The sequence below is a fragment of the Geotrypetes seraphini genome, chromosome 3 (assembly GCF_902459505.1).
Source record: "Geotrypetes seraphini chromosome 3, aGeoSer1.1, whole genome shotgun sequence".
NCBI lineage: Eukaryota > Metazoa > Chordata > Amphibia > Gymnophiona > Dermophiidae > Geotrypetes > Geotrypetes seraphini.
The window spans coordinates 146,806,247-146,830,617 of record NC_047086.1 but is presented as its reverse complement, the minus strand read 5'-3'; the positions used below and the strand labels follow the sequence as shown (position 1 = coordinate 146,830,617).

Here is a 24,371-nt window from a genome sequence, read left to right as displayed (position 1 = left end):
CAAAATTTTCAGCACACGATTTGTGTCAAGTCTTGTGTGTTGAAATTTTGTAATAAAGACTTTTACGAACATTGCGTATTGACCTACTTGTGTTGAACTCCACATACTGCATTTTTCTTTTTTTTTAAATAATCTTTATTAAATTTTCCAACTACAACTATGCATACAAATAATTCATGTACATATAATATTACAAGAAAAGCACAATAAAGCAATTATTTTCCCCCACCCTCTCACCTATCAATCAAGAAAATAAATACGCACAAGAAATTATCTAAAAATTCCCCAAAACAATTCCAGTACAAACCCCTCCCCCTCCCTCCTACCCTGGATGTGTATGTTTAAAGGTCAGTAAAATAAGGTCAGTTATCATTCCTTACAAAATTTAATCAGCATCTCCCTAACATCCATAAATTTCCTGTACCTTCCCTGCTGTATAGCCATCAGACGCTCCATTTTAAAAGTATAACAAAGGGATTCCCACCAGAAAGTGTAATTTAACCTATCCCAGTTCTTCCAATTCAAAATAAGTTCTATGGCAACCCCTGTCATTACAAAGAGAAGTTTGTTATTCCTAGCAGATATTTGACTTTTAGCTATCATTAAAGTACCAAATAAGGATGGTGTCGTACGTCAATGCCACTGGATTTTCCAATATATTGTTCACTTGATCCCAGATAGCTCTCCAAAATTTAAGTATCAAGGGACAATAGTATATAAATGAAAAATAATCTCAGCTTCGAGCTGGAATTGGCAAAGCACCAACAGTTGTACAAGCAGTGTGGCCACAGAGGCACCAATAATGCTCTCAGTCAGCTGTCTCCTCTCATTGGCAGTGGCAAAGTGGGATTTTTTTTTTTTTTTTTTTTAGTTCTTTAGCTTTTATTCATTTTAAAATATGAATTTGTACACCATCTGAATCCTAGCAGACTAGGCAGTATATTGTATTAAGCTTTTAATAAACTGTAAGGTTTTACTGGACTTACTGTGATCAAGAGAATATGGGGCATTTCTTCCTACCTCATGTGGCTCCCTGTACAAAATGGGCCCTTAGTGATAATCTTGTGGTATTTCCACTAGGGATCAAGCTGCTATATAAGGGCAGAAGGCTACTTTATCTTATGCGTTTCTGTGCTGTTATATAGTGTAGTAGTAGTTAAAGTTTGAAGAGAGCTATATTATATGGAGCTTGTCCCTTCTTTTTCTCCATCCCATTATCTTTTTTGTAGGTAGTTTGCTTTTCGTTCCCTCGGTTTAGATCCAATCAAGATGCTTCAGATGTTGTATGTGAAGTGATTGACTATGATGGATAGTACAGCTGACAAAGCAAAATTTGCAAAGGGATAAATCAATCTATTTCTATTCATTGTGTTTCTGCATAGACGTGGCACCCCTCCCCCTCCATCCCACATAACTCTACCTTCCTTCTAATTATGATAGTAGGCTGGGGTTTTATTCACCTGCAATGAAAGATTTCTATTTCATTTCTTGATTTCTATTGTGCTGACTCTTTAGAATATTTTGATGGATTACAGTGCCCAAAGTATGGACAAGTGATTTTTTTTATTCTCCCCTTAATTTCAACTACTAAGGGCTCCTTTTACAAAGCTGCACTAGGGCCTTAACGCGCGGAATAGCGCACGCTAAATTGCCGCATGCGCTAGCCGCTACTGCCTCCTTTTGAGCAGGCGGTAGATTTCTGGCTAGCACAGACTATAGCGTGCGCTAATCCGGTGCGTGCGATGAAACCGCTAGCGCGCCTTTGTAAAAGGACCCCTAAGGTAAGAATGTGCTTCATAGGCTTCAATTAATCACATATCCAAAAAAAAACCCAAACCCCCCCAAAACAAATAAAATTATATCTATTTGAATACAGACAAATAGTGGAATATTTTACAAAATGTTACCTAAGTGTAAAGGATGATACAGTGCCTATTTGTAGCCTATCATAAAAAGATGCATAGACACTTATATTGCAGACATCATGAGTAACATGGTCCCATGTACATTTCCACCAGTTTGTGAGCATGTAAATGGAAATTTTTTTCTGGGATCCTAAGCCTGACTATTTACATTCATATTTGATTCCTTATTCGCCACTAAGAACCTTGAGATCGATTCAAGATAATAAAATGATAATATCCTCTGTTCATAGAGCTAGGTGGAAGTCTACTCGTAATAAATCGGATTCCCTAACCCCGATATCAAAAACCTATTCAAAATAGTCAACCACCTCTACGATATTCAATCCCTTACACGCCCTTCCTCAGACTCACCCCCACCGGCCAACGACCTGGCCGCGTTCTTCAATAACAAAATCTCCAATCTCAGATCCACCCTACCTCCAACCTCCAACAACCATCTGAACTATCTGGACAGTCAGTCCCATGACGACAAAACCAGGGCTGATTTATTCTGGAACAACTTCACCATCCCCAACTGGCAACAATTCTGCAAATTCTACTCAAAATATGCCAATTCCCACTGCAAACTAGATAGCTGTCCACCAAATGTAATGAAAGTTGCCCCGACCTCCTTCAAAACCAAATTATATACCTGGCTCTCCTCCCAACTACAATCAGGCTCATTCCCTGTGGACCTAGGCCAAATTCTTATCACTCCAATTGTCAAAAACCCCAAAGATCCCATCTCCCTTATATCCAACTACAGACCCATTGCGAATATACCCTTCTTTACATAGTTGATGGAAGGTCTGGTCAACCAAGATTTAACAACCTACCTGGACAAATTCAACATTCTAAATGATAACCAGTCAGGTTTCCGCTCCGGACACAGCACTGAAACCGTCATCGCTTCTCTGGTAGACTACCTTTATAACCTGTTCAGCCAAGGCACAAGTGCACTAGTCCTGCAATTTGATCTTAGCAGCGCCTTTGACTTGGTTGATCATGCCATTCTTCTGGACTGTTTGGAGTCTATCGGTCTCTCAGGCAATGTGTTAAAATGGTTCCGGGGTTTCCTAGGTCAACGTTCCTACCAAGTTTACAGTGACAACTCCCATTCCGCCAGCTGGGCCAACACCTGCGGAGTCCCACAGGGCTCCCCCCTGTCCCCCACACTGTTCAACATCTACCTGGTCACTCTAGCTAATCTACTGCTAAACTTGAAGATCAAATTCTATATCTATGCCGATGACATCACCTTAGTCTTCCCCCTATCCAACATAACCCCCGAGATAAATAATCACCTAGCTTCAATCCTAACGCAAATCGAACTATGGATGGCCGACTTCAAACTGAAACTCAACTCAGATAAAACCAAATTCTTCCTGGCGAGTCCAAACGACAAAATCAAAGACACCTCAATCTCCCTGAATGGCCAAGTCTTTCCCATAACAAACTCCTTAAAAATTCTTGGAGTGACTCTCGACCGCAACCTTACGTTCGAAGCTCACACCGACCTTCTGGTCAAAAAAGGCTTCGCCACCTTATGGAAGCTAAGATCCATCAGAAAGTACTTTGACGCTCCCTCAATCCACCTACTTGTGCAATCCTCCATCTTAAGTCTACTCGACTACTGCAACATCATCTACCTGGGATCTTTAAAAAAAACCACACAAAGATTGTGAATCATCCAAAACACGGCAATCTGACTGATCTTCGGACTAAAAAAATGGGAACACTTAACTCCCTACTACCACAAACTTCACAGGCTATCCCTGGAAGCAAGAATGTAATTCAAGTTTGCCTGTTTCTGTTTCAAATCCATCCTTGGCTCGGCCCCCCTTTACTTGATATCCCATTTTATCCTAGACCTCCCATCCAAACTCACATGTAGAACCCTAAAGGCCTGCCGTTATAAAAGATATCTAAATAGAACTCTTGCCTTCCAAGCAGGTCAGCTCAATAATTGGCTGGCCCACATCATCTCACGTACTTCATTCTACTTAAACTTCAGGAAACTACTAAAAACTAATCTTTCCACCCGATTCACACCCTAAGACCCCTATGCCCTACCATGGCCCCTTCTATCTCACCATGTCCCATTCCCATTAAACTGCTTCCCTTTAAACCGCATCTTCACCTGCTCTCTGCACCCCATGTTTTTTATATACATGCCCACTTCTACTGTACCCCTTTGTTATACCTACATTCTTGGATTGATTCTTTACGCAGATTGTCTTGACCTTCTTCCCTGTACCATTTTTTGCCCTGATTGTACCTATTTTCGCTGATTGTACCATTTTTTCGTCGATTGTACCACTGTTCGCTGATTGTTCCTATTTTCTCTGTTTGTACCATTTTTTCTCTGCCACCTATTTTCTCTGATTGTACCTTTGTACCATTTTTGCTGATTGTCCAGCCCTTCTTCGTTGTAAACCATCTTGAACTACTATGGCTTATCCAAGTTTGTCACAAGGCTGTCTCATCATACAACTCTATTCTTTCCTCTGTTCTGGACACCCTTGATCCCTCTGTTCCCCATTCTGTCAGGTGTACTTTGGCTCAATCCCAGTATCCACTACTTACGCTCCTGTACCCACTCTGCCGCGTGCCTTTGGCTCAAATCTTGCACACATGTTGATTACCTTCACTTTAAATTTATGCTGACCTCCTTTAATTCTGCTCTTACATTGATCAAGCAAGACTACAAAATCCAGCTAACTCCCTTCCTTTCTTCCAACTCCTGCTATCTCTTTGCCACGCTAAACTCCCTCCTCAGAGTGACCTCCCCACCCTCAAATCCTCTATCTTTCTGATGATGGCTGAATACTTCCATGGCAAGGTTCACAAGATCACCCTTGAATTTGCTGCAAAGTCATATCTTTCTCCCCTTTCACTATCCACTCTCGTAACCTTCAAACTCTCACCAGCCCTTCTTCATTCGTCCAAACAACTCAGGAAGCACTCGCACATCCTCCTTTTGCCTGGTCCCATCCTCTTGAACCACTGTTCCCTCTAAGCTGAGCAGGAGTCCTCCACCCACAGTCTCACCAATAGAGGGTGCTGTTTTACTGTCACATTTTTCAATTGTGAGGGACAGGCAAGTTCTGCAGGACTCCAGGGAACATACCTGTCCTTAGCGACTGAAAATATTCCACCCCCTAGTGGTAGCAATGCAGCTGGAGGACACCTGCTCAGCTTAGAGGGAACACTTCTTGACCCTCCTTCAACTACCACCAGCTTTTCATCCTTCTCTGAAATCATAGAGAAAGAAACCGCATAACTTTTGTCCTCAGCCAAGCCTACTACATGCCCCTCAGACTCTATTCCCACTCCTCTACTTGACCTTATCCCTCTTGACCTCTTATTTTCTATGTGCATCCAACAGACTGCTAAAGCTTGTTGCTTCTACCTCTACAACATCACCAAAATTTTCCCTTTCCTCTCTGAGCACACAACCTGGACCCTTGTCCACACTCTCGTAACCTCTTGCTTAGACTACTGCAATTTACTTTTAACAGGTCTCCCACTGAACCACCTCTCCCTCTGCAATCAGTACAAAACTCAGCTGCAATACTTATTACATTACATTAGGGATTTCTATTCTGCCATTACCAACCTCGCTACTTTCACCTTGCCCTTCTCAAATCACTTCACTGACTCCATATCCACTTCCACATACAGTTCAATCTCCTATTACTAACCTATAAGTGTGTTCATGCCGCAACCCCCAGTATCTCTCATCTCTTCTTATACGCTTCCCCAAGAACTGCATTCCTCAGATAAGCTGCTTTTATCTGTACCCTTCTTCTCCACTGCAAATTCCAGATTTTGTTCCTTTCATCTAGTTGTCCTGTATGCCTGGAATAAACTGAGTTTGTCTGTCATGCACCTTCCCTTGTTCAAAAGCAGACTGAAAGCCTATCTTTTTGTTATAGCCTTCAATCTAAAACCCTACTCCGCACTGCCCACTGCTCACCACCCTAGCCAGCAAATTAACCATCCCCCCTAACTGTATCCCTCACCCTGGCATCCTGTTTGTCTGTCTTGACTTTTTATATTGTAAGGTCTTTTGAGCAGGGTCTGTCTCCTTTGTGACTCTGTACAGTGCTGCATATGCATGGTAGTGCTCTAGAAATAATTAATAATAGTAGTAGTAGTAGTAGTAGTCCTTTTACCAAGCTGTAGTAAGGGCCTACTGCAAGGTAGCTCAGGTGTCCTGTGGTAAATTCCAGGGTGGGATGTGCCCATCACATGGGAAAAAATTATTTTCATATTTACCACAAAAGGGGTGTGTTTGAGGATGGAGCGTGGACATCTGCAGTAATCAGCATAGCTACATTGCCAAGCACTGATTAGAGCATAATTATCCTGTCAACCCTTACCACCTACAAAATAAGCACTGGTAAGAGTTTGCATGCTAATCTTTTTTAATGGCCACGCACTAATGGGAACATTAGCATATGGCAATTAATACAAAAATTAAAACAAAAAACCCAGCCATTTTACTGCTGCACTAAATCTGGTGTAAGGACACACTAAAGCCATTTTTTGTAGTGCTGCTGTGTAAAAGAGCTCCTTGGTAATTTAGATTTTCAATAGCTCTTATTGGGGTCCTTTTATTAAGGTGCGCTAACTGATTTATCGCATGCTAAATTCTAAGGCATCCGTTATATTCTATGGGTGCCTTAGCATTTAATGTGCGCTAAATTGGTTAGCGCGCCTTAATAAAAGGACCCCATAATTACTGTGATAAGCCTGCTTTTTTTCACTGCATGCAATATATTTGTACACGTGAGATGATTTTATGAGGTCTTTTACTGTGTAATTTTGAGCAGATGTCAGCTAAAAACTCTGCAAAATTTTCCAGAGATACGCAAGTCCCCTTGCCCACTTTTTTAAAAAACTTTGTATGTGATTACTTTTAAAAAGAAACATCATGTACATTAAAGCTCAATCCACTTATAAAAAGTCACAGAAGAAATAATTTAAAAAAACAACTAACAATTATATTTATGGGTTAAGCACAAGTCCACTATATATAGAGAGATAAGTTAATCGCACACACACAAGAAAAGGACAGCCGAAATCAAAACTGTCGATCAAGCATGGTCCCTACTAAAAACTACCATCACAGAAGCACAGAATCTCTATATTCCGCGGAGAGCCAAAGGAAGGAAAAAAAACCGAACAAGGGAGAACCAGCTTGGTTAACTAAAGGGGTGAAGGATGCGGTAAGGGAAAAGAGGAACTCGTTTAAAAAATGGAAATGCGAACAAACGACGGAGGCCTGGAACAGTCATAAGGCTGACCAGAAGAAGTGTCACAAGGCGGTAAGAGACGCCAAAAAGGTCTATGAGGAAAAGATAGCACAAGAAGCCAAAAACTTCAAGCCCTTTTTCAGATATATAAAAGGGAAAAAACCAGCAAAGGAGGCAGTAGGCCCTCTCGATGATCAGGGAAGAAAAGGGTGCATCAAGGAAGACAAAAAAGATTGACGATAGGCTAAATTCATTCTTCGCATCTACCAAGGAGGATACTGCATCAATACCCGAACTAGGGAAAGTATTCAAGGGAGAAATCGAGGATAGACTCACCGCAGTAAATGTGGACCTGGACATGATATACTATCAGATCGATAGACTGAAAAGTGACAAGTCCCCTGGACCGGACAGAATTCACTCGAGAGTACTAAAGGATCTTAAAGTAGAAACCGGAGAGCTCTTACAATCCCTAGCTAATTTGTCAATCAGAACCGGGTGAATACCAGACGACTGCAAGATAGCGAATGTCATTCCAATCTACAAAAAAGGATCGAGAGGAGAACCAGGCAACCATAGACCTGTGAGTCTTACGTCGGTTCCTGGGAAGATGGTTGAAGCACTAATCAAGGACAGCATAGTGCAGCACCTGGAAAATCACGACCTGATGAGAGACAGTCAACACGGCTTCAGGAAGGGGAAGTCATGTCTGACGAATTTACTTCAATTTTTTGAGAAGATGAACAAACAAATCGATAGCGGAGACCCGGTGGATATAATATACTTGGACTTCCAGAAGGCATTCGACAAGTTTCCACATGCTAGGCTTCTGAGGAAACTACAAAGCCATGGAATTGAAGGGGATATACTAAGATGGATAGCCAATTGGCTGGAGAGCAGATTGCAGAGGGTAAGCATAAATGGGAAATTCTCGGACTGGGAAAAGGTGACAAGCGGTGTGCCCCAGGGTTCGGTCCTTGGGCCAATCTTATTCAATATATTCATAAATGACCTGGAAGAGGAAACAACGAGTAATATAATTAAGTTCACAGATGACACAAAACTATGTCAGTCAGTTGGATCACAAATGGACAGTGAAGAACTCCAGAGAGATTTGAACCAACTAGAGAAATGGGCTGAAAAGTGACAGATGAAGTTCAATATAGAAAAATGCAAAGTGATGCACCTGGGCATGAAAAACAAGGAACATGAATATAAAATGTTAGGTGCGACATTGGGCAAGAGCGAACAGGAAAGGGACCTGGGAGTACTGATAGACCGGACCCTGAAACCATCGGCACAATGCGCAGCGGCTGCAAAGAAGGCAAACAGGCATGATAAAGAAGGGAATCACAAGTAGATCGGCTAACGTCATAATGCCGCTTTACAGAGCAATGGTCAGGCCACACCTGGAGTATTGTATCCAACACTGGTCTCCCTATCTAAAGAAGGATATAACCCTGCTGGAGAGGGAGCAGAGGCGAGCCACAAAGCTAGTAAAAGGTATGGGAAACTTGATCTACAAAGAATGCCTCAGAAAACTGAGCTTGTTCACCCTTGAGAAGAGAAGACTGCATGTGGATATGATAGAGACATTTAAAATACTAAAAGGATTTGACAAAATCCAGCAAGAAGCATCGTTATTCACATTGTCAAATGTGACTCGGACGAGAGGTCATGGACTGAAATTGAGAGGCGACAGGCCCAAGACAAATGTCAGGAAGTTCTGTTTCACACAGCGAATGGTGGACACTTGGAATGCTCTCCCGGAGGAGGTTGTGATGGAGACCTCCATTATGGGATTCAAGGGCAAGTTGGATACACACCTCCTTGCAAATCACATTGAGGGATACAGGTAAACAAGGTCTCATCTGGGAACACCTAGGTCTTCATCAGGAAGCACCTAGTTAAGCCTCCGCTTAATGGACCAAGGGTCTGATTCGGTGATGGCATTTCTTATGTTCTTATGCACATACACAAAATAGTGCCCAGAATACTCAAAACAAGAAATTTAGCAAAGGACAATAATCTTTAGCAATCCTGATGAAACTGAGTCCATTTGCAGCTGAGAACTCCCCAGTGAAACAGGGGCCCTTGTTGGGAGTTGCTTACTAATAAGACTCCTCCAGCCACTGAGATTTCTAAGAACTCCTGTACATCACTCTGTGGATTATTAAGCTACATACTTATCTCTGTTTTTAAATTTTTGACTTATGAGGCACTCTACATAATTCAGTTAATTGCTGTGTTTTTTGTTTTTTAAAAATTTTGCATTGTTTATCACCCTTTTGGAGAGTTTTGATTAGAAACAGTTTTTCTGCTTAGTGATAGTGATTTTTGCTGTAGAGGCTGAATGCCTCTTTTTTTACATAGGTCACCAAGGTCTTTTCTCTGTTTCCTTATAAAAGGACTTAGAATTTATTCATGATATACAGATTGGATTTTCTTGAGTAATATTGATTTTTTTCCCTTCTGTACAAAGACTAGGGAACACTCAATTAAGTTAAGTGGAAATAACTTTAAAACAAATAGAAGGAAATATTTTTTTCACTCAACAAATAATTAAGGCCTGGAACTCATTGCCAGAGGATGTGATAGCAGTGGTTAGCGTAGCTGTGTTTAAAAAAAAAGGTTTGGACAAGTTCCTGGAGGAAAAATCTATAGGTTGCTAAAAAGAAGGCGGTAGTGGCTAGCGTGCTCGGGAATTTAACGCGCGCTATTGCGCGTGTTAAGGCCCTAGCGTACCTTTGTAAAAGGAGCCCGTAGTGATGAGTAACTTTCCTCTGCAATGCATATGATATTTTATGGTATTTGCTAAGATATTATTGTATGATTTCTGAGCTGTACGGTCACCCTTTCTGTTATTCTCTGTCGTTTATTTGTTTGTTTTTGGCATTTACTTTACTATATCTCTTTCTTTGTTGGCAATGCACTTTCTCTAGCCTAGAATCCCTGCAGATTGATTGTACCTTGAGCATTGCCTTTATTATACTTGTAATTACTCAGGTTGTTATGCTTTTTTTGTGTTTTTGGTATTATGCAAAAGTCAATGAATAATTTTGAACTTAAAAAAGTGTTAGAACATAAGAACATAAGAATTGCCACTGCTGAGTCAGACCAGTGGTCCATCATGGCCAGCAATCCGCTCACACAGCGGCCCTCTGTTCTAAGACCAGCACCCTAACTGAGACTAGCCCTACCAGCGCACGTTCTTGTTCAGCAGAAACTTATCTAACTTTGTCTTGAATCCTTGGAGGGTGTTTTCCCCTATAACAGCCTCTGGAAGAGCATTCCAGCTTTCTACCACTCTCTGGGTGAAGAAGAACTTCCTTATGTTTGTACGGAATCTATCCCCTTTCAACTTTAGAGAGTGCCCTCTTGTTCTCCCTAGCTTGGAGAGGGTGAACAACCTGTCCTTATCTACTAAGTCTATCCCCTTCAGTACCTTGAATGTTTCAATCATGTCCTCTCTCAATCTCCTCTGTTCGAGGGAGAAGAGGCCCAGTTTCTCTAATCTTTTACTGACAAAGGCCACTTCTGATTAGTCCTGAAGAAAGTTTAAATGATTTAGAGGTCTTTTTACTAAGCTGCGTTAGCCGTTTTAGTGCACGCTAAATATTAGCGTGCGCTAAACACTTGCGCATCCATTATAGTCTATGGACGTGTTAGCATTTAGCATGCGCTAATTATTAGTGTGCACTAAAACGGCTGGCGCACCTTAGTAAAAGGACCCCTAAATGTGGGATAGCTTGAAAATATATGTTTGATGCTCTCACATTGATTAAGTGTTTGACCTTATAATACTGCATAAGTTAAAGGGTACTCAACTCATGACATTTCACCATGTTAATGGTACTGTACTATAACACTGCATGCAACTTCTCGGCAGGCCTCTGACCCACCCCTGTTCCTCTCCTGGATATGCCACCTTTTGAGTTGCAAGCAATGGAATTAAGTGCCCAAATTATAAAATAGTATGCATGCAGATGTTTGTGCAATAAATCAAATGAATGCCAATTAATTTCAATGGTCGATTGTTGACGTCAATAATGTAATTGGTAGTTAATGGCTTTTTTAACTAAATCTGTTCACATGCACATATGCTAACATTTCAGCATGCAAATTTTGATACCATATATACTGTAGAATAGGGAGGGGGGGTATACATTCATTAGCGCACATTCAGTTTGATTTGTACATATTAAAATGTTCCAATGTGAATTTTAAAAAGTTGTTAAAACAAATGTGTATAACAAAAAGGATAAAACACCTGAAAATTAGGATGACAAAACAAATGAAAAACAGAAATGTTATGACCTCTGCACATCCATAATGTGTACATACGATATTTGTAGGTTTTGAAGTGTGATTTTCTTTTGTTAATTTATATTTACCTTTCTTAATTGAAACTGCAGAAACTTCTTTATCTTGTTTTGGTTCTGGAAATTTGAGAAATCAATGGCATGAAAATGGGTTCCAGTAATATCCATAGAGTCCAAACAATTAAATCCTACATATTTGTAACAATAATCCTTTCAAAACCACCATAATTTCTCCATCTAGAGCAGTGGTCTCAAACTTGCGGCCCAGGGGCCACATGCGGCCTGCCAGGTACTATTTTGAGGCCTTCGGTATGTTAGCATTGTTCAGGAATATTGTCTGCCTCACTGCTGTAACCTCATGCAAACGCTTTCCTGCGTCTGTACGCGATTGTGAGGTGGAATGGAGAGGACAATCAAAAGCAATTAAGGAAAGATTTATAAACTATAACGAGTTTTACCTCAAGCAAAATTGTCATTTCTTTAATAAGACATGGCAATTTTGCAAGAGGTAAAACTCATTATAGTTTATAAAGACTGGGATGTTACCAATATGTTAAAGACTATACTGTAGATCAGTGGTCTCAAACTCAAACCCTTTGCAGGGCCACATTTTGGATTTGTAGGTACTTGGAGAGCCTCAGAAAAAATAGTTAATTTCTTTAATAAGACATTAACTATTTTTTTCTGAGGCCCTCCCAAGTACCTACAAATCCAAAATGTGGCCCTGCAAAGGGTTTGAGTTTGAGACTACTGATCTATAGTATAGTCTTTCACATATTGGTAACATCCCAGACTCCATTGTTGACCTGCATTAGTTTGCTAGCATGGGTACAGTCCTTAGGTCTGTGGAGAACGTTTATTAACAAATTTTCAGAATAATTCAAAACTTAGGGCAGAGCCCATTATTCTGCTCAATCAAATTTATTTTGATAGCTACAAAGACCTCTTTACTGGAAATAAAAGCAGTACCGTATTTTCACGCATATAACGCGCGCGTTATACGCGTTTTTACCTACCGCGCATACCCCTCGCGCGTTATATGAGTGAGCGCGGTATACGAAAGTTTTCAAACATAGTTCCCACCCCGCCCGACGCCCGATTCACCCCCCCAGCAGGACCACTCGCACCCCCACCCCGAACGACCACTCGCACGCGCTCCCACCCGCACCCACGATCGGAGCAAGAGGGAGCCCAAGCCCTCTTGCCCGGCCGACTCCCCGACGTCCGATACATCCCCCCCCCCGGCAGGACCACTCGCACCCCCACCCCGAAGGACCGCCGACTTCCCGACAATATCGGGCCAGAAGGGAGCCCAAACCCTCCTGGCCACGGCGACCCCCTAACCCCACCCCGCACTACATTACGGGCAGGAGGGATCCCAGGCCCTACTGCCCTCGACGCAAACCCCCCTCCCTCCAACGATCGCCCCCCCCCCAAGAACCTCCGACCGCCCCCCCCAGCCGACCCGCGACCCCCCTGGCGACCCCCACGACCCCCCACCCCCCTTCCCCGTACCTTTGGTAGTTGGGCCAGAAGGGAGCCCAAACCCTCCTGGCCACGGCGACCCCCTAACCCCACCCCGCACTACATTACGGGCAGGAGGGATCCCAGGCCCTCCTGCCCTCGACGCAAACCCCCCTCCCCCCCAACGACCGCCCCCCCCCAAGAACCTCCGACCGCCCCCCAGCCGACCCGCGATCCCCCTGGCGACCCCCCCCCCCCCCCCCCCCTTCCCCGTACCTTTGGTAGTTGGCCGGACAGACGGGAGCCAAACCCGCCTGTCCGGCAGGCAGCCAACGAAGGAATGAAGCCGGATTGGCCCATCCATCCTAAAGCTCCGCCTACTGGTGGGACCTAAGGCGCGTGGGCCAATCAGAATAGGCCCTGGAGCCTTAGGTCCCACCTGGGGGCGCGGCCTGAGGCACATGGGCCCAACCCGACCATGTGCCTCAGGCCGCGCCCCCAGGTGGGACCTAAGGCTCCAGGGCCTATTCTGATTGGCCCACGCGCCTTAGGCCCCACCAGTAGGCGGAGCTTTAGGATGGATGGGCCAATCCGGCCTCATTCTTTCGTTGGCTGCCTGCCGGACAGGCGGGTTTGGCTCCCGTCTGTCCGGCCAACTACCAAAGGTACAGGGAAGGGGGGTGGGGGGGGCGTGGGGGTCGCCAGGGGGGTCGCGGGTCGGCTGGGGGGGCGGTCGGAGGTTCTTGGGGGGGGGCGGTCGTTGGGGGGGGGGGGGGTTTGCGTCGAGGGCAGGAGGGCCTGGGATCCCTCCTGCCCGTAATGTAGTGCGGGGTGGGGTTAGGGGGTCGCCGTGGCCAGGAGGGTTTGGGCTCCCTTCTGGCCCAACTACCAAAGGTACGGGGAAGGGGGGTGGGGGGGTCGTGGGGGTCGTCAGGGGGATCGCGGGTCGGCTGGGGGGCGGTCGGAGGTTCTTGGGGGGGGGCGGTCGTTGGGGGGAGGGGGGTTTGCGTCGAGGGCAGGAGGGCCTGGGATCCCTCCTGCCCGTAATGTAGTGCGGGGTGGGGTTAGGGGGTCGCCGTGGCCAGGAGGATTTGGGCTCCCTCCTGGCCCGATATTGTTGGGGAGTCGGCGGTCCTTCGGGGGGAGGGATGTATCGGACGTCGGGGGGGGCATCAGGCTTTCAGGATGGGGACAGACCTTCAAGGGGGGACAGTGCACGGAAGTCAGGGGGGGTGAACGGAGAGTCGGGACAGCGCACGGAAAGTCAGGGCAGTGCACGGAAGTCAGGGGGGGTGAACGGAGAGTCGGGACAGCGCACGGAAAGTCAGGGCAGTGCACGGAAGTCAGGGGGGGGTGAACGGAGAGTCGGGACAGCGCACGGAGAGGCGGGGCAGTGCACGGAAGTCAGGGGGGTGAACGGAGAGTCGAGCAGCATGCGCGGTATAATCGTGAGCGCGTTATACCAAAGTTTTTGTGCTTATCATCGCGATTTCTGCGCGCTATACACGTGTGCGCGTTTTATACGGGTGCGTGTTATTTGCGTGAAAATACGGTAAATAACAAAGAACAAAAAGATGTTTGTAAATTTTGAAAATTGGCGCCATTTTATTTATATTTCTTAGTGAGGGTTGCCAGATTTTAGTATAGTAAAATCCAGACCCCTAGACCCACCCCCAGGCATGCCCAGTTCTACCCATCGCTGCCCCGTTATATACCAGTCCCGCCCCTAATCATGCCCTAGCCCCGCCCCAGCCCTGCCCCCCCACTCCCTGCTCTCGTCAGGCAGAAGGAAATCTGTGCATGTGCGGATGCCATATGATGACATCATGCCCACGCACACGTGACATCATCGCGTGGCATCCACGCATATGTGGATGTCCTCCTGCCCGACATGATTTAGAGGAAGCTTTTCAAAACCAGAACACAGTGCTGGGTTTTAAAAAGCCGTCTAGACCCCCGGACATGTTCTCAAAACGAGGACCTGTCTGGGAAAATCCGTACATCTGGTAACCCTATTCTTAGTAAAAGCTGCAGAAACATCTTTTTTATCTTATTATGGTTCTGCAGCTGTTTACTGTTCCCTGTTCACTGTGGTGCTTCAAAATTGCATTTTCCAATTGCTAGGGACAGGCAGGTTACATGGAGTCTTTCAAAATTCACCTGTCGCTCACTACTGAATATTTGATGGTGAAACAGCACCCCCTAACTAGCCTGAGGACTCCCGCTCAGCATAGAGGGAACAGTGAACAGAATGGAGAATGGATTTATAATATTATTCATTTGCAGATAAGGGGAGAATTCTACAAATGGCACCCAAAGTTAGATGTCAGGAAGATCCATGTTAAACCAATATTCTGCAAAAGGCATCAGTTTGGGCTTGGCATTTATGCCTGATGTAACCTGGTATAAATGCTGGTGCACAACTAATAGTGACTGAGCGTATTAATGACCCTATTCAGTAACATTGCTCTAATTTCTGGGAACACCCTTGATTTGCCCATGCCCTTTCCATTGCCATACACCCTTTTAAGTTGCACAGTATAAGATTTAGGTGTACATTTTATAGAATAGGACACAGGTAGTGGTGTACCAAGGGGGAAAGCGGGGGGCGGTCCGCCCCGGGTGCACACCCCAAGGGGGTGCACATCTGGCCACCCTCCCTATTCTGCTGCAGCTGCCTTTCCTTAACCAGCAGCAGCGGTAGTAAACAGGGATGTCCGCGGGTGCTTACCAGCTTTGCTCAGCTTCTGGCCGGCTCCCCTGCTGAAAGCTGCGGGCGTCTGCTCCTCACGTGATCCTCAGCTGCGTTGGAAGCGTTCTCTCTGATGTCATGATGTCAGAGAGAAGGCTTCCAATGCAGCCGTGGATCGATGAGGTGTAGACGCCCGCAGCTTTCAGCAGGGGAACCGGCCAGACATGCTGGGCATGGAAGGGGAGAGGGTAGAAATGCTGCACAGGGAAGGGGAGAGGGTAGAAATGCTGCACAGGAAAGGGGGAGGGGAGAAATACTGCACAAGCAAGGGGGGGAGAAATGCTGCAAAGGCAAGATGGGGGGAGAAATGCTGCAAAGGCAAGGGGGAAATATGCTGCTGCACAGGGAAGGGGAAGGGTAGAAATGCTGCAAAGACAAGGGGGAGATAAATGCTACTGCTGCACAGGCAAGGGGGAAAATGCTGCTGCTGCACAGTGAAGGGGGGAGAAATGCTGCACAGGAAAGGGGGAGAGAAATGCTATTGCTGCACAGACAAGGGGGGGAAATGCTGCTGTTGCACAGGGAAGGGGGAGAAATGCTGCTGCTGCACAGGGAAGGGGGGAGAGAAATGCTGCTGCTGCAGCACCCAATTGTGGAGAGAGAGGGAAAGAGGGAGAGGGAAGGGAAGGGAGAGGAACCAGGGATGCCAAGTCCATGGGAGGGAGGGAAAGGAAAAAAGGAAAGGAGATACCAGACCATGGAGGGGGAGGAAGAGATGCCATGGCATGAGGAAAGGGAAGGAGATAGAGATACCACACCATGGTGTGGAGTGGGAAGGAAGGAAGGAAAGCAAAAGAGAGAGATGTCAAAGCATAGGAGAGGGGGTGGAGACAGAAAAATGGAGAGGGGGTGAAGCTGAAATGAATCATGTGTAAAGGAGAGAAGGGACCCCAGATATACATTGAAGGGACATAGAAAGAGGGAACATGCCATATGGAAGAGAGAGAGGGTGGACAGTAGATGGAAGGGGCAGAGAAAGTGTGGGCAGTAGATGGAAGGGGTAGAGAGAGAGGGCAGGAGCTGGGTGGAAGGGGTAAAGAGAGGGCAGATGTTGCATGGAAGGGTGAGAAGACAAACGCTGTATAGAAAGAAGAGAGCAAAGAGAAGATGATTAAAGCAGAAACAACAAAAGGTAGAAAGATTTTTTTGTTGCTTTACTTGGAATCAAGTAGTATCATAACTGTATTGATAAAAGTTTATAAATAGGAAATGGAAATAAGGCAATTTTTTGGACTAAACCCCTTTCCTCAGGACAGGATACCATAATACCAGTATACTGTACTGTTCTGAAGAAAGATTTGGCCTCTGAAAGCTAATTGAAAAATGGATTAGTCCAATAAAATGGTATTTTCTTATTTCTCATTATTTGTTTTATTTTTATTTGTTAATTTGTAAAGTGGTGATTGTTATGTATCAGTTTTTTCAAATTTACATCTACTGTCTTTATATTTTGCACAGTATTAGGGGACATGTGTCACTGTTTTTGTGGTATTGTGATGTTGCATTGTATGCAGAGTCTGGTTTCTTGGCGGTTCAGTTTAACTTTTGTCTACATATTTCTATTTTTAGTTTGTGATTATTCCATATTGAGCCAGGGTGTATCTCTGTTCTGTGTGTATGAAAAGGACATAGTTTTCAGTTGGCATTGACTACAGGATTAATTGACTGTGCAGGATCTGGCTTGTTCAGTTTTACAATATTTGTGGTAGTGTTCTAGTGCTTTTTGCAGTGTTTAAGATGCTGCCTTTTCCTAGGTACACTCTTTTTGTGCGATATATGGATTGTTACTAAAAATCATATTTTTGATATAGATGGCAGGGGGGGTGTCAAAAAATGATGGTCCCTGGGTGTCCCATATGCTAGGTACGCCACTGGATACAGATAAATCAAGTGATGAATAAACTTGAAACCTGAGGACAGATCTGTGCATATGCCCAAATGAGTATCAATTAACACCAAGTATTAAGATACATAGAAATATGATGGCAGATAAAGATCACATGACCCATCCAGTTTGTCCATCCACTGCATCTACTATGTCCCACTCTCCCTAAGAGATCTCATGTTCCTGTCCCACGCTTTCTTGAATTCAGACACAGTCTTTGCCTCCACCACCTCTACCAGAAGAGTATTCCACACATCTGCCACCCTTTCTGTACAAAAGTATTTCCTCAGATTACTCCTGAGTGTATTGCCTCTTAACTTTATCCTATGCCCTCTCATTCCAGAGCTTCCTTTCAAATGAAGGAGACTCAGCTTATGCACATTTACGCCATATCTATCATATTTCCCCTCTCCTATCTTTCTTTCAAAGATCTTTAAATCTGTCGCCATATGACTGATGATAAAGACCACCTACCATTTTAGTAGTACCATTTTCCTCTGGACCGACTCCATCCTTTTTATATTTTTTTGAAGGTGTGGTCTCCAGAATTGTACACAATATTCTAAATTAGGCCTCACCAGAGTCTTATACAGGGGCATCAATACCTCCTTTTTCCTACTGGTCATACCTTTCCCTATGCACTCAAGCATTTTTCTAGCTTTCACTGTTATCTTTTCAACCTGTTTGGCCACCTTATGATCATTACATACTATCACTTCCAAGTCCTGCTCCTCTTTCATGCACAAAAGTTCCTCACCCCCTGAACTGTACCATTCCCTTGGGCTTTTGCAGCACAAATGCATAACCTTGCATTTCTTGCATTAAATCGTAGCTGCCAAATTTCAGACCATTCTTCAAGTTTCACTAGGTCCTTCCTGATATTAAACACAGCATCAGGGGTGTCTACTCTATTGCAGATTTTGTTATCATCAGCAAAGAGGCAAATCTTACCTAACATCCCTTCAGCAATATCTCTTGCAAAAATGTTAGAAAGAGCAAGCCCAAGAACCAAAAATTGAGACACACCACTGGTAAAATCCCTTTCCGCAGAGGGGTCTCCATTGACCACTACCCTCTGTTGCCGTCCACTCAACCAGTCCCTGACCCAATCTGTCACTTTGAAGCCCATCCCGAGGGCACTTAGTTTATTAGATGCCTGTACTCTCAAATGCTTTCTTAAAATCTAAATACACTATATCTAGCGCACTCCCTCTATCCAATTCTCTAGTCAACCAGTCAAATAAATTTATCAGATTTGTCTGACAAGATCTGCCTCTAGGTGAATCCATGTTGCCTCGGGTCCTGTAATCCACTGGATTCTAGAAATATCATATTCTCTGTTTTAAAAGTGCAAATGACTCATTAACTAATTATTTTGCACATGGATCTGGGATCTATGCCCAAATTGTGGTGATCTTACACGGAATACAGGGGATAGTATTTGAAACAATGGGCCTGATTCTAATCAGTGCCTAAACATTATGTGCCAATTTGAGGGGCACTAAGCGTGATTCTATAAAAGTTAGGTGCTCATTATAGAATCGTACTTAGGCGTTGTTAGGTATGCTAAATTTGGGCGCACCCTATTTATTCTAGGGTTTTCTTCGCCTAAATACCTGTGCTTAAGTTAGGTGCCTAATGTCACCTAATTCACAAAGAGGTGCCTAACTTGAAAAAGCACCCATGATCCTCCCTCTAACCATGCCCACTTTTAGTGTAGGCGCTTTGGACTAGGCGCCTACTTTTTATAGAAGCATGTTTTCTGAGTTAGGTGCTTAACTTCCAATCAAGTCCAATTAAAGCCAATTATGAGTTGTTAGGTGCTAATACCGGCACCAATTAAGCCTACTAACCAATTAAATTAGGCACCAATATCAGCACCTAACTTTAGATGGTATTTATAAGAATCTGGGCCAAGGTGTTTAAATAGGCATTTGCCATACTTTCCTGTTTCCTAAGTAACCAGTTTATAACCCAGTCGGTCACTTTAGGATCCATACCAAGAACACTCAGTTTATTTAAAAGTCAATAACTGTGTCAAAAGCTTTCCTGAAAACTAAGTATACCATTTTAGAAAAGGGGCCCTAAATGCTACTCTTTTGTTTTGTTGTTTTCATTTCATTGGTTTGAGCTGCCATTAAAATCCTTGGTCACCTTCCATGGGCCTTCACAGGTTTCTGCAAGTTCCTTAGACCATCACAAGCATTCCCATGCTCCCCATCCCCCTAAATACCATATCTGTGGTCCACAGGTCCTCATGTATGGGCAGGAGGAAATCTCTGTCATTCCTGTGCTACTTTTCAAAATAGCATCAAGCAACCTGAAGCAGGCATCTTTTTTGTCTGTCAGATTCTGTACTAAATATTCTGCCATACATAGAAATGGAACCAGCCTTAGGTTTGCTGATGCCATTTTGAAAAGTAGAAAACTTATTTTATCTTATAATTATTCTTATATTGAAGAAGACATGCATGGGGCGGCAGAAGGGTGATATATATAGGTGGGTCTCACATTTATGCCATAATTTACAGAATACTGTAAGCTGTACACCAAAGGCCTGATTCTATAAATTGTGCCTACCTTATAGACACCAATCGACGTAGTTGTCAAGCTCATAATTGAAAAAAAAAATTTAATTGCGAGATAGGTTGATTGACATGGATTAGGTGCCTAACTTTAGGTGTCTATCTTTTTTTAGGCACCAATTACAGAAACTAGTCCTATTGCATGAGCACTTACCAACACTTATTTTTCTATATGGTAAGGGCTCATAAGAACATAAGAATTGCCGCTGCTGTGGTAACCATCCATCTTCCATTTCTGTCCTCCCATTCCATAGGTCTGGCATCTTTCCTTTTTTCCACCTCTATTTCCGTAGCTGCAGCGATAGACCCTACCATACCCAGATCCACCATATCTCCTTTTATCAACTACCCATTCATCCAGCATCTCTCCCTCCTTCCCCATCAGCTCTCCCTTTCTCTTTCTAACTACCCTCTTATCCAGTATCTCTATCCCCCCACACCATACCTTGTGTCCAACTTCTCTCCCTTTCTGTTCCTTCCCTCCCCAAATCCCATTGTCCACCATCTCTCTCCCTCTCCTGTTTTTAGATCCATTATTTTTTCTATCCCTCCCCATCTCCCCTCTCCATGATCTCCCCCAAGTCCATCTCCCCCTCCACCAAGTTCATTTCTCTCATCCATCTTCTCCCCATTTCTCCTCAAGTCCACCATCTCCCCCAAGTCCATCTCCCCTCTCCCTCCATCAACCTTTATTTTACGTTACAACGTGTTGTCGGTGGTGGTAGTTATTTAGCAATCCACTCCTGCCACCAATCTTTGTGTCTTCTTTCCACTGCAGCCCGCCCTCAGTGAAAACTTCCTGTTTCCGCTTGGGCGGTCGAATGGAGAGAAAATGCCCAGAGTAGCGGCAGGGTAGTGAATTACATTCTCTACCGCCGTTTTTGCCTGGCAAGGGAGGAAAGGAGAAATACTAACGCCTGGGAAGGAGAGAGCCTTGCTGCCGCCTATCTGCACACAGAGACCCTTTCAGGATTTCCCTCTGCCACCGGAGTCCTTTCTTTGATATAACTTCCGGTTTTGCAAAACCGGAAGTTACATCAGAAGCAAGGACTCCAGTGGCAGAGGGAAAGCCCGAACAGGTCTCTACCAAGGGGGCCGATGAATCGGTAAGTCCGATTTTTTTCAAAAACAAACCGATTTGAATCATTTGAATTGCGAATTGGGCAGCACCAGTATTTACTGCAGCTTAGTTAGAGAGCCCCCAAAACTGAAAATTGCAAGAAACAAAGATTTTGAAGTCTGATTGGTTTCTGTTTACCTTTCTTAATCGATGTTACAAAGACTTCGTCTTTATCTTGGTTAAGCTCTGCAAAGTTGGGATATGTGATTAGCATTAAAACTGGATTACATTAAAAAGTCATAGATATAAATTAGCAATAAACTTCATGACAGTAGATATATATATATATAGAAAAAGCTAGAAACTAATGCTGGGTTTTACTAAGCCACGGTAGAAGTTTCTACTGCGGCCCGGAATGCTAAATGCTCCAGCGCTGCTCATAGAATTCCTATGAGCTTTGGAGCATTTAGCACTCCGGGCCACGGTAGAAGCCTCTACCGCGGCTTAGTAAAAGGAGACCTAAAATAATTGTCAAATGATTGGAATACTACTGAAAAGACAAAGAATCTCGAGAAGTCCCCACAAAGGTATGCACAAAGAAGACATAAAAAGTGGGAAATCACAAATCAAAAGACCACCAGCAAGCAGTAAAGCCAAACAGTCCTTATTTGCAAGGATATTGCATAAGGAGGACTCAACATTGCTGTGTTTTGGCTACGAAGCCTGAATCAGAAGTCAACATAAATCTTATTAAAAATCCTTGAGGAACTATGTTAAGAACCTTGTTCTTTCAGGATTTATAATAAGGTTTCTTAGCCGAAACATGGCCGTGTCACATCCTCCTTATGTAATACTCTGTTTGGCTTCATTACTTGCTGGAGGTGGCCTTTTACATAAGAACAGTCTTACTTGGGTAGACCAATGGTCCATCAAGCCTTGTTCTCACGGTGGCCAATCCAGGTCACTAGTACCTGGTCAAAACCCAAAAAGTAGCAATATTCCATGCTACTGATACAGGGCAAGCAGAGGCTTCCCCATGTCCCCAGACTGTTGCCTTTTGATTTGTGATACCCCCCACCTTTTTGTGCCTTCTTTGAAATCCTACCAAGTCACATTTTATAAATATGTTCTACTGTTCTGTGCCTGTTGAAAAATATTTGAGAAATTAAAGACTTAATATTTCCAGAGTAAATACAAAAAAGTACATATTGATAGATATCTTGTACTTTTGTTTCTCATAGTCTATGTTGTACTCATGTCATAAAAAAGAAAAATATTCTGCTTTACAAATATGGATATTGTGCATTCAAAATCTTCAGAATCATTTGGAACCTAAGAAACAGTCCATTATTCTGCTCAATCAACTTTATTTCTATGGCTATAAAGACCCCATTTACTGAAAATAAATGCAGAAAACAGCAAAGAAGACGAACGAGATCTGTGAATTTTGAAAACTGATTTCATTCCACATACCTTTCCTAACTGGTGTTCCAGAAACTTCTTTCTCTCGTTTTGGTTCTGCAGCTATGGGATATCAATAAAATGAAAAATGTACTGTACTGTAGTAATAGTCACAGTCTCAATTTTATTAGAAATATATTTTACAATTCAATTATCTATAAATATGTGAATGCACACTATATAATAAAGACTCGCTCAAGCTCTAAAAATGTTCTTCATTAATTTGCTGCCTGCACAGAATCAAGAGCATAGGTTTTAATATAAAAGCAAAATGAAATGTTAAAACATTTTGCAGGAATAGTTACTAAGCTGTAGTACAATGTGCTGCTTCACACTCGCTAAATTTACAGCACGAGTCACCAATCTGCAGAACCATAGATTTCTCATTTGTGTGTTAAATTTAGGAGCTACTCCAATTCTTATCAATATGAATCATTGTTTAAATAAATTTCCCAATATAGTGAAAAGAGTGCTCAGTGCCTTAAAATTCCTGCATTACGTGGTCTCTTGCCGCACTGAACCCCTTCCTGAATGGCTGCCTTGAGTTCTCATGGCCCTGCGGTGTACCGGGAATGAGCAAGCTTTTTGCCCTCCTGCCCGGCCCTGAGCCGCTCCTTGTATGGCTGCCGCCAGTTCTCATGAGTCCCACGAGAACTGGTGGCAGCCATTCAGCGCGTGGCTCAGGGCCGGGCAGGAGCGCAAAAAGCTCACTCCTGCCTAGTACACTGGACCGCCCTTTCTGAGTCCACCTACCACTCCCTTGCCCCATTAACCACCAAAACCATCTCCTACCCCCGAAAGGCTCCCTGGTACCTACCTCTCCACAGAGAATTGAAACAGAAATGTCGCGCTCTGGAGCGCAAATGGAAAAAATCTAAATCCCCCTCAGATAGACAGACCTGGAGAGCTAATATTAAATCTTACAATTCAACATTAAAAAAAGCCAGGAAAAACTTCTTCGGAGATAAGATTTCAAGATCCAACAACCAGACCAGTGCGCTGTTCAACATCTGGCGCTCACTAACTACAAAAAAAAATGACCTATCTTTGCTCCCACCATCTCTATCAGCCGATGCCCTTGCAAATTTCTTTAACGAAAAGGTTACCACCCTAAGATGCTCCTTCCCCCCCACAGTCTCCTATAATTCCTTGACCTCTATTGATCTCAACCCTACCTCACTTGTATCCACTCCCATTCCTGCCGACAGATCCTGGACCTCCTTCGAGCTTGTCTCCGAACCGCAAGTCTCCAAACTCTGCCTCAAATTAAAAACTTGTAACTGCTCGCTGGACCCTTTCCCCTCCTACTTATTCGAGAATATCCCTACACAGGCCATCGCTTCCCTCACTGAACTTATTAACTCTGCCCTAACATCGGGCCTTTTCACCCCCGACATGGGACACATTTCATTGTCCCCTTTACTGAAAAAGGCCGACCTTGATCCCTCCATTCCATCAAATTACCGCCCTATAGCAAATATCCCAAGCTATTAGAATCTATCATATCCACCCAACTCTCTTCCTACCTAGAAAGATTCTCTATCCTCCTACCCCACCAATTCGGCTTCAGACCCAACTTCAGCACCGAATCCCTCTTGGCCTCACTAATCTCTAAAGTGCAACAACTCCACTCGCGTAACAAATCTGCTGTTCTTCTTCAATTCGACCTCTCCGCAG

At 43.9% G+C, this 24,371-nt stretch overlaps 1 protein-coding gene across 46 annotated transcripts in view; it reads right to left on the bottom strand.

The window, feature by feature from the left end:
• The window catches only part of TRDN (triadin), a 597,259-nt gene that overhangs the window by 174,493 nt on the left and 398,395 nt on the right, over nt 1-24,371 (bottom strand). For 44 of the 46 annotated variants that reach the window (XM_033935829.1, XM_033935830.1, XM_033935836.1 and 41 more), the window contains 3 exons: nt 22,707-22,757; nt 21,432-21,479; nt 11,560-11,604 (listed from right to left, as the gene is read on the bottom strand). In XM_033935829.1, the coding sequence (XP_033791720.1) occupies nt 11,560-11,604; nt 21,432-21,479; nt 22,707-22,757 (144 nt within the window). The remainder of the gene's footprint in view (nt 1-11,559; nt 11,605-21,431; nt 21,480-22,706; nt 22,758-24,371) is intronic. The other 2 variants (XM_033935819.1, XM_033935820.1) reach the window with 1 other exon arrangement.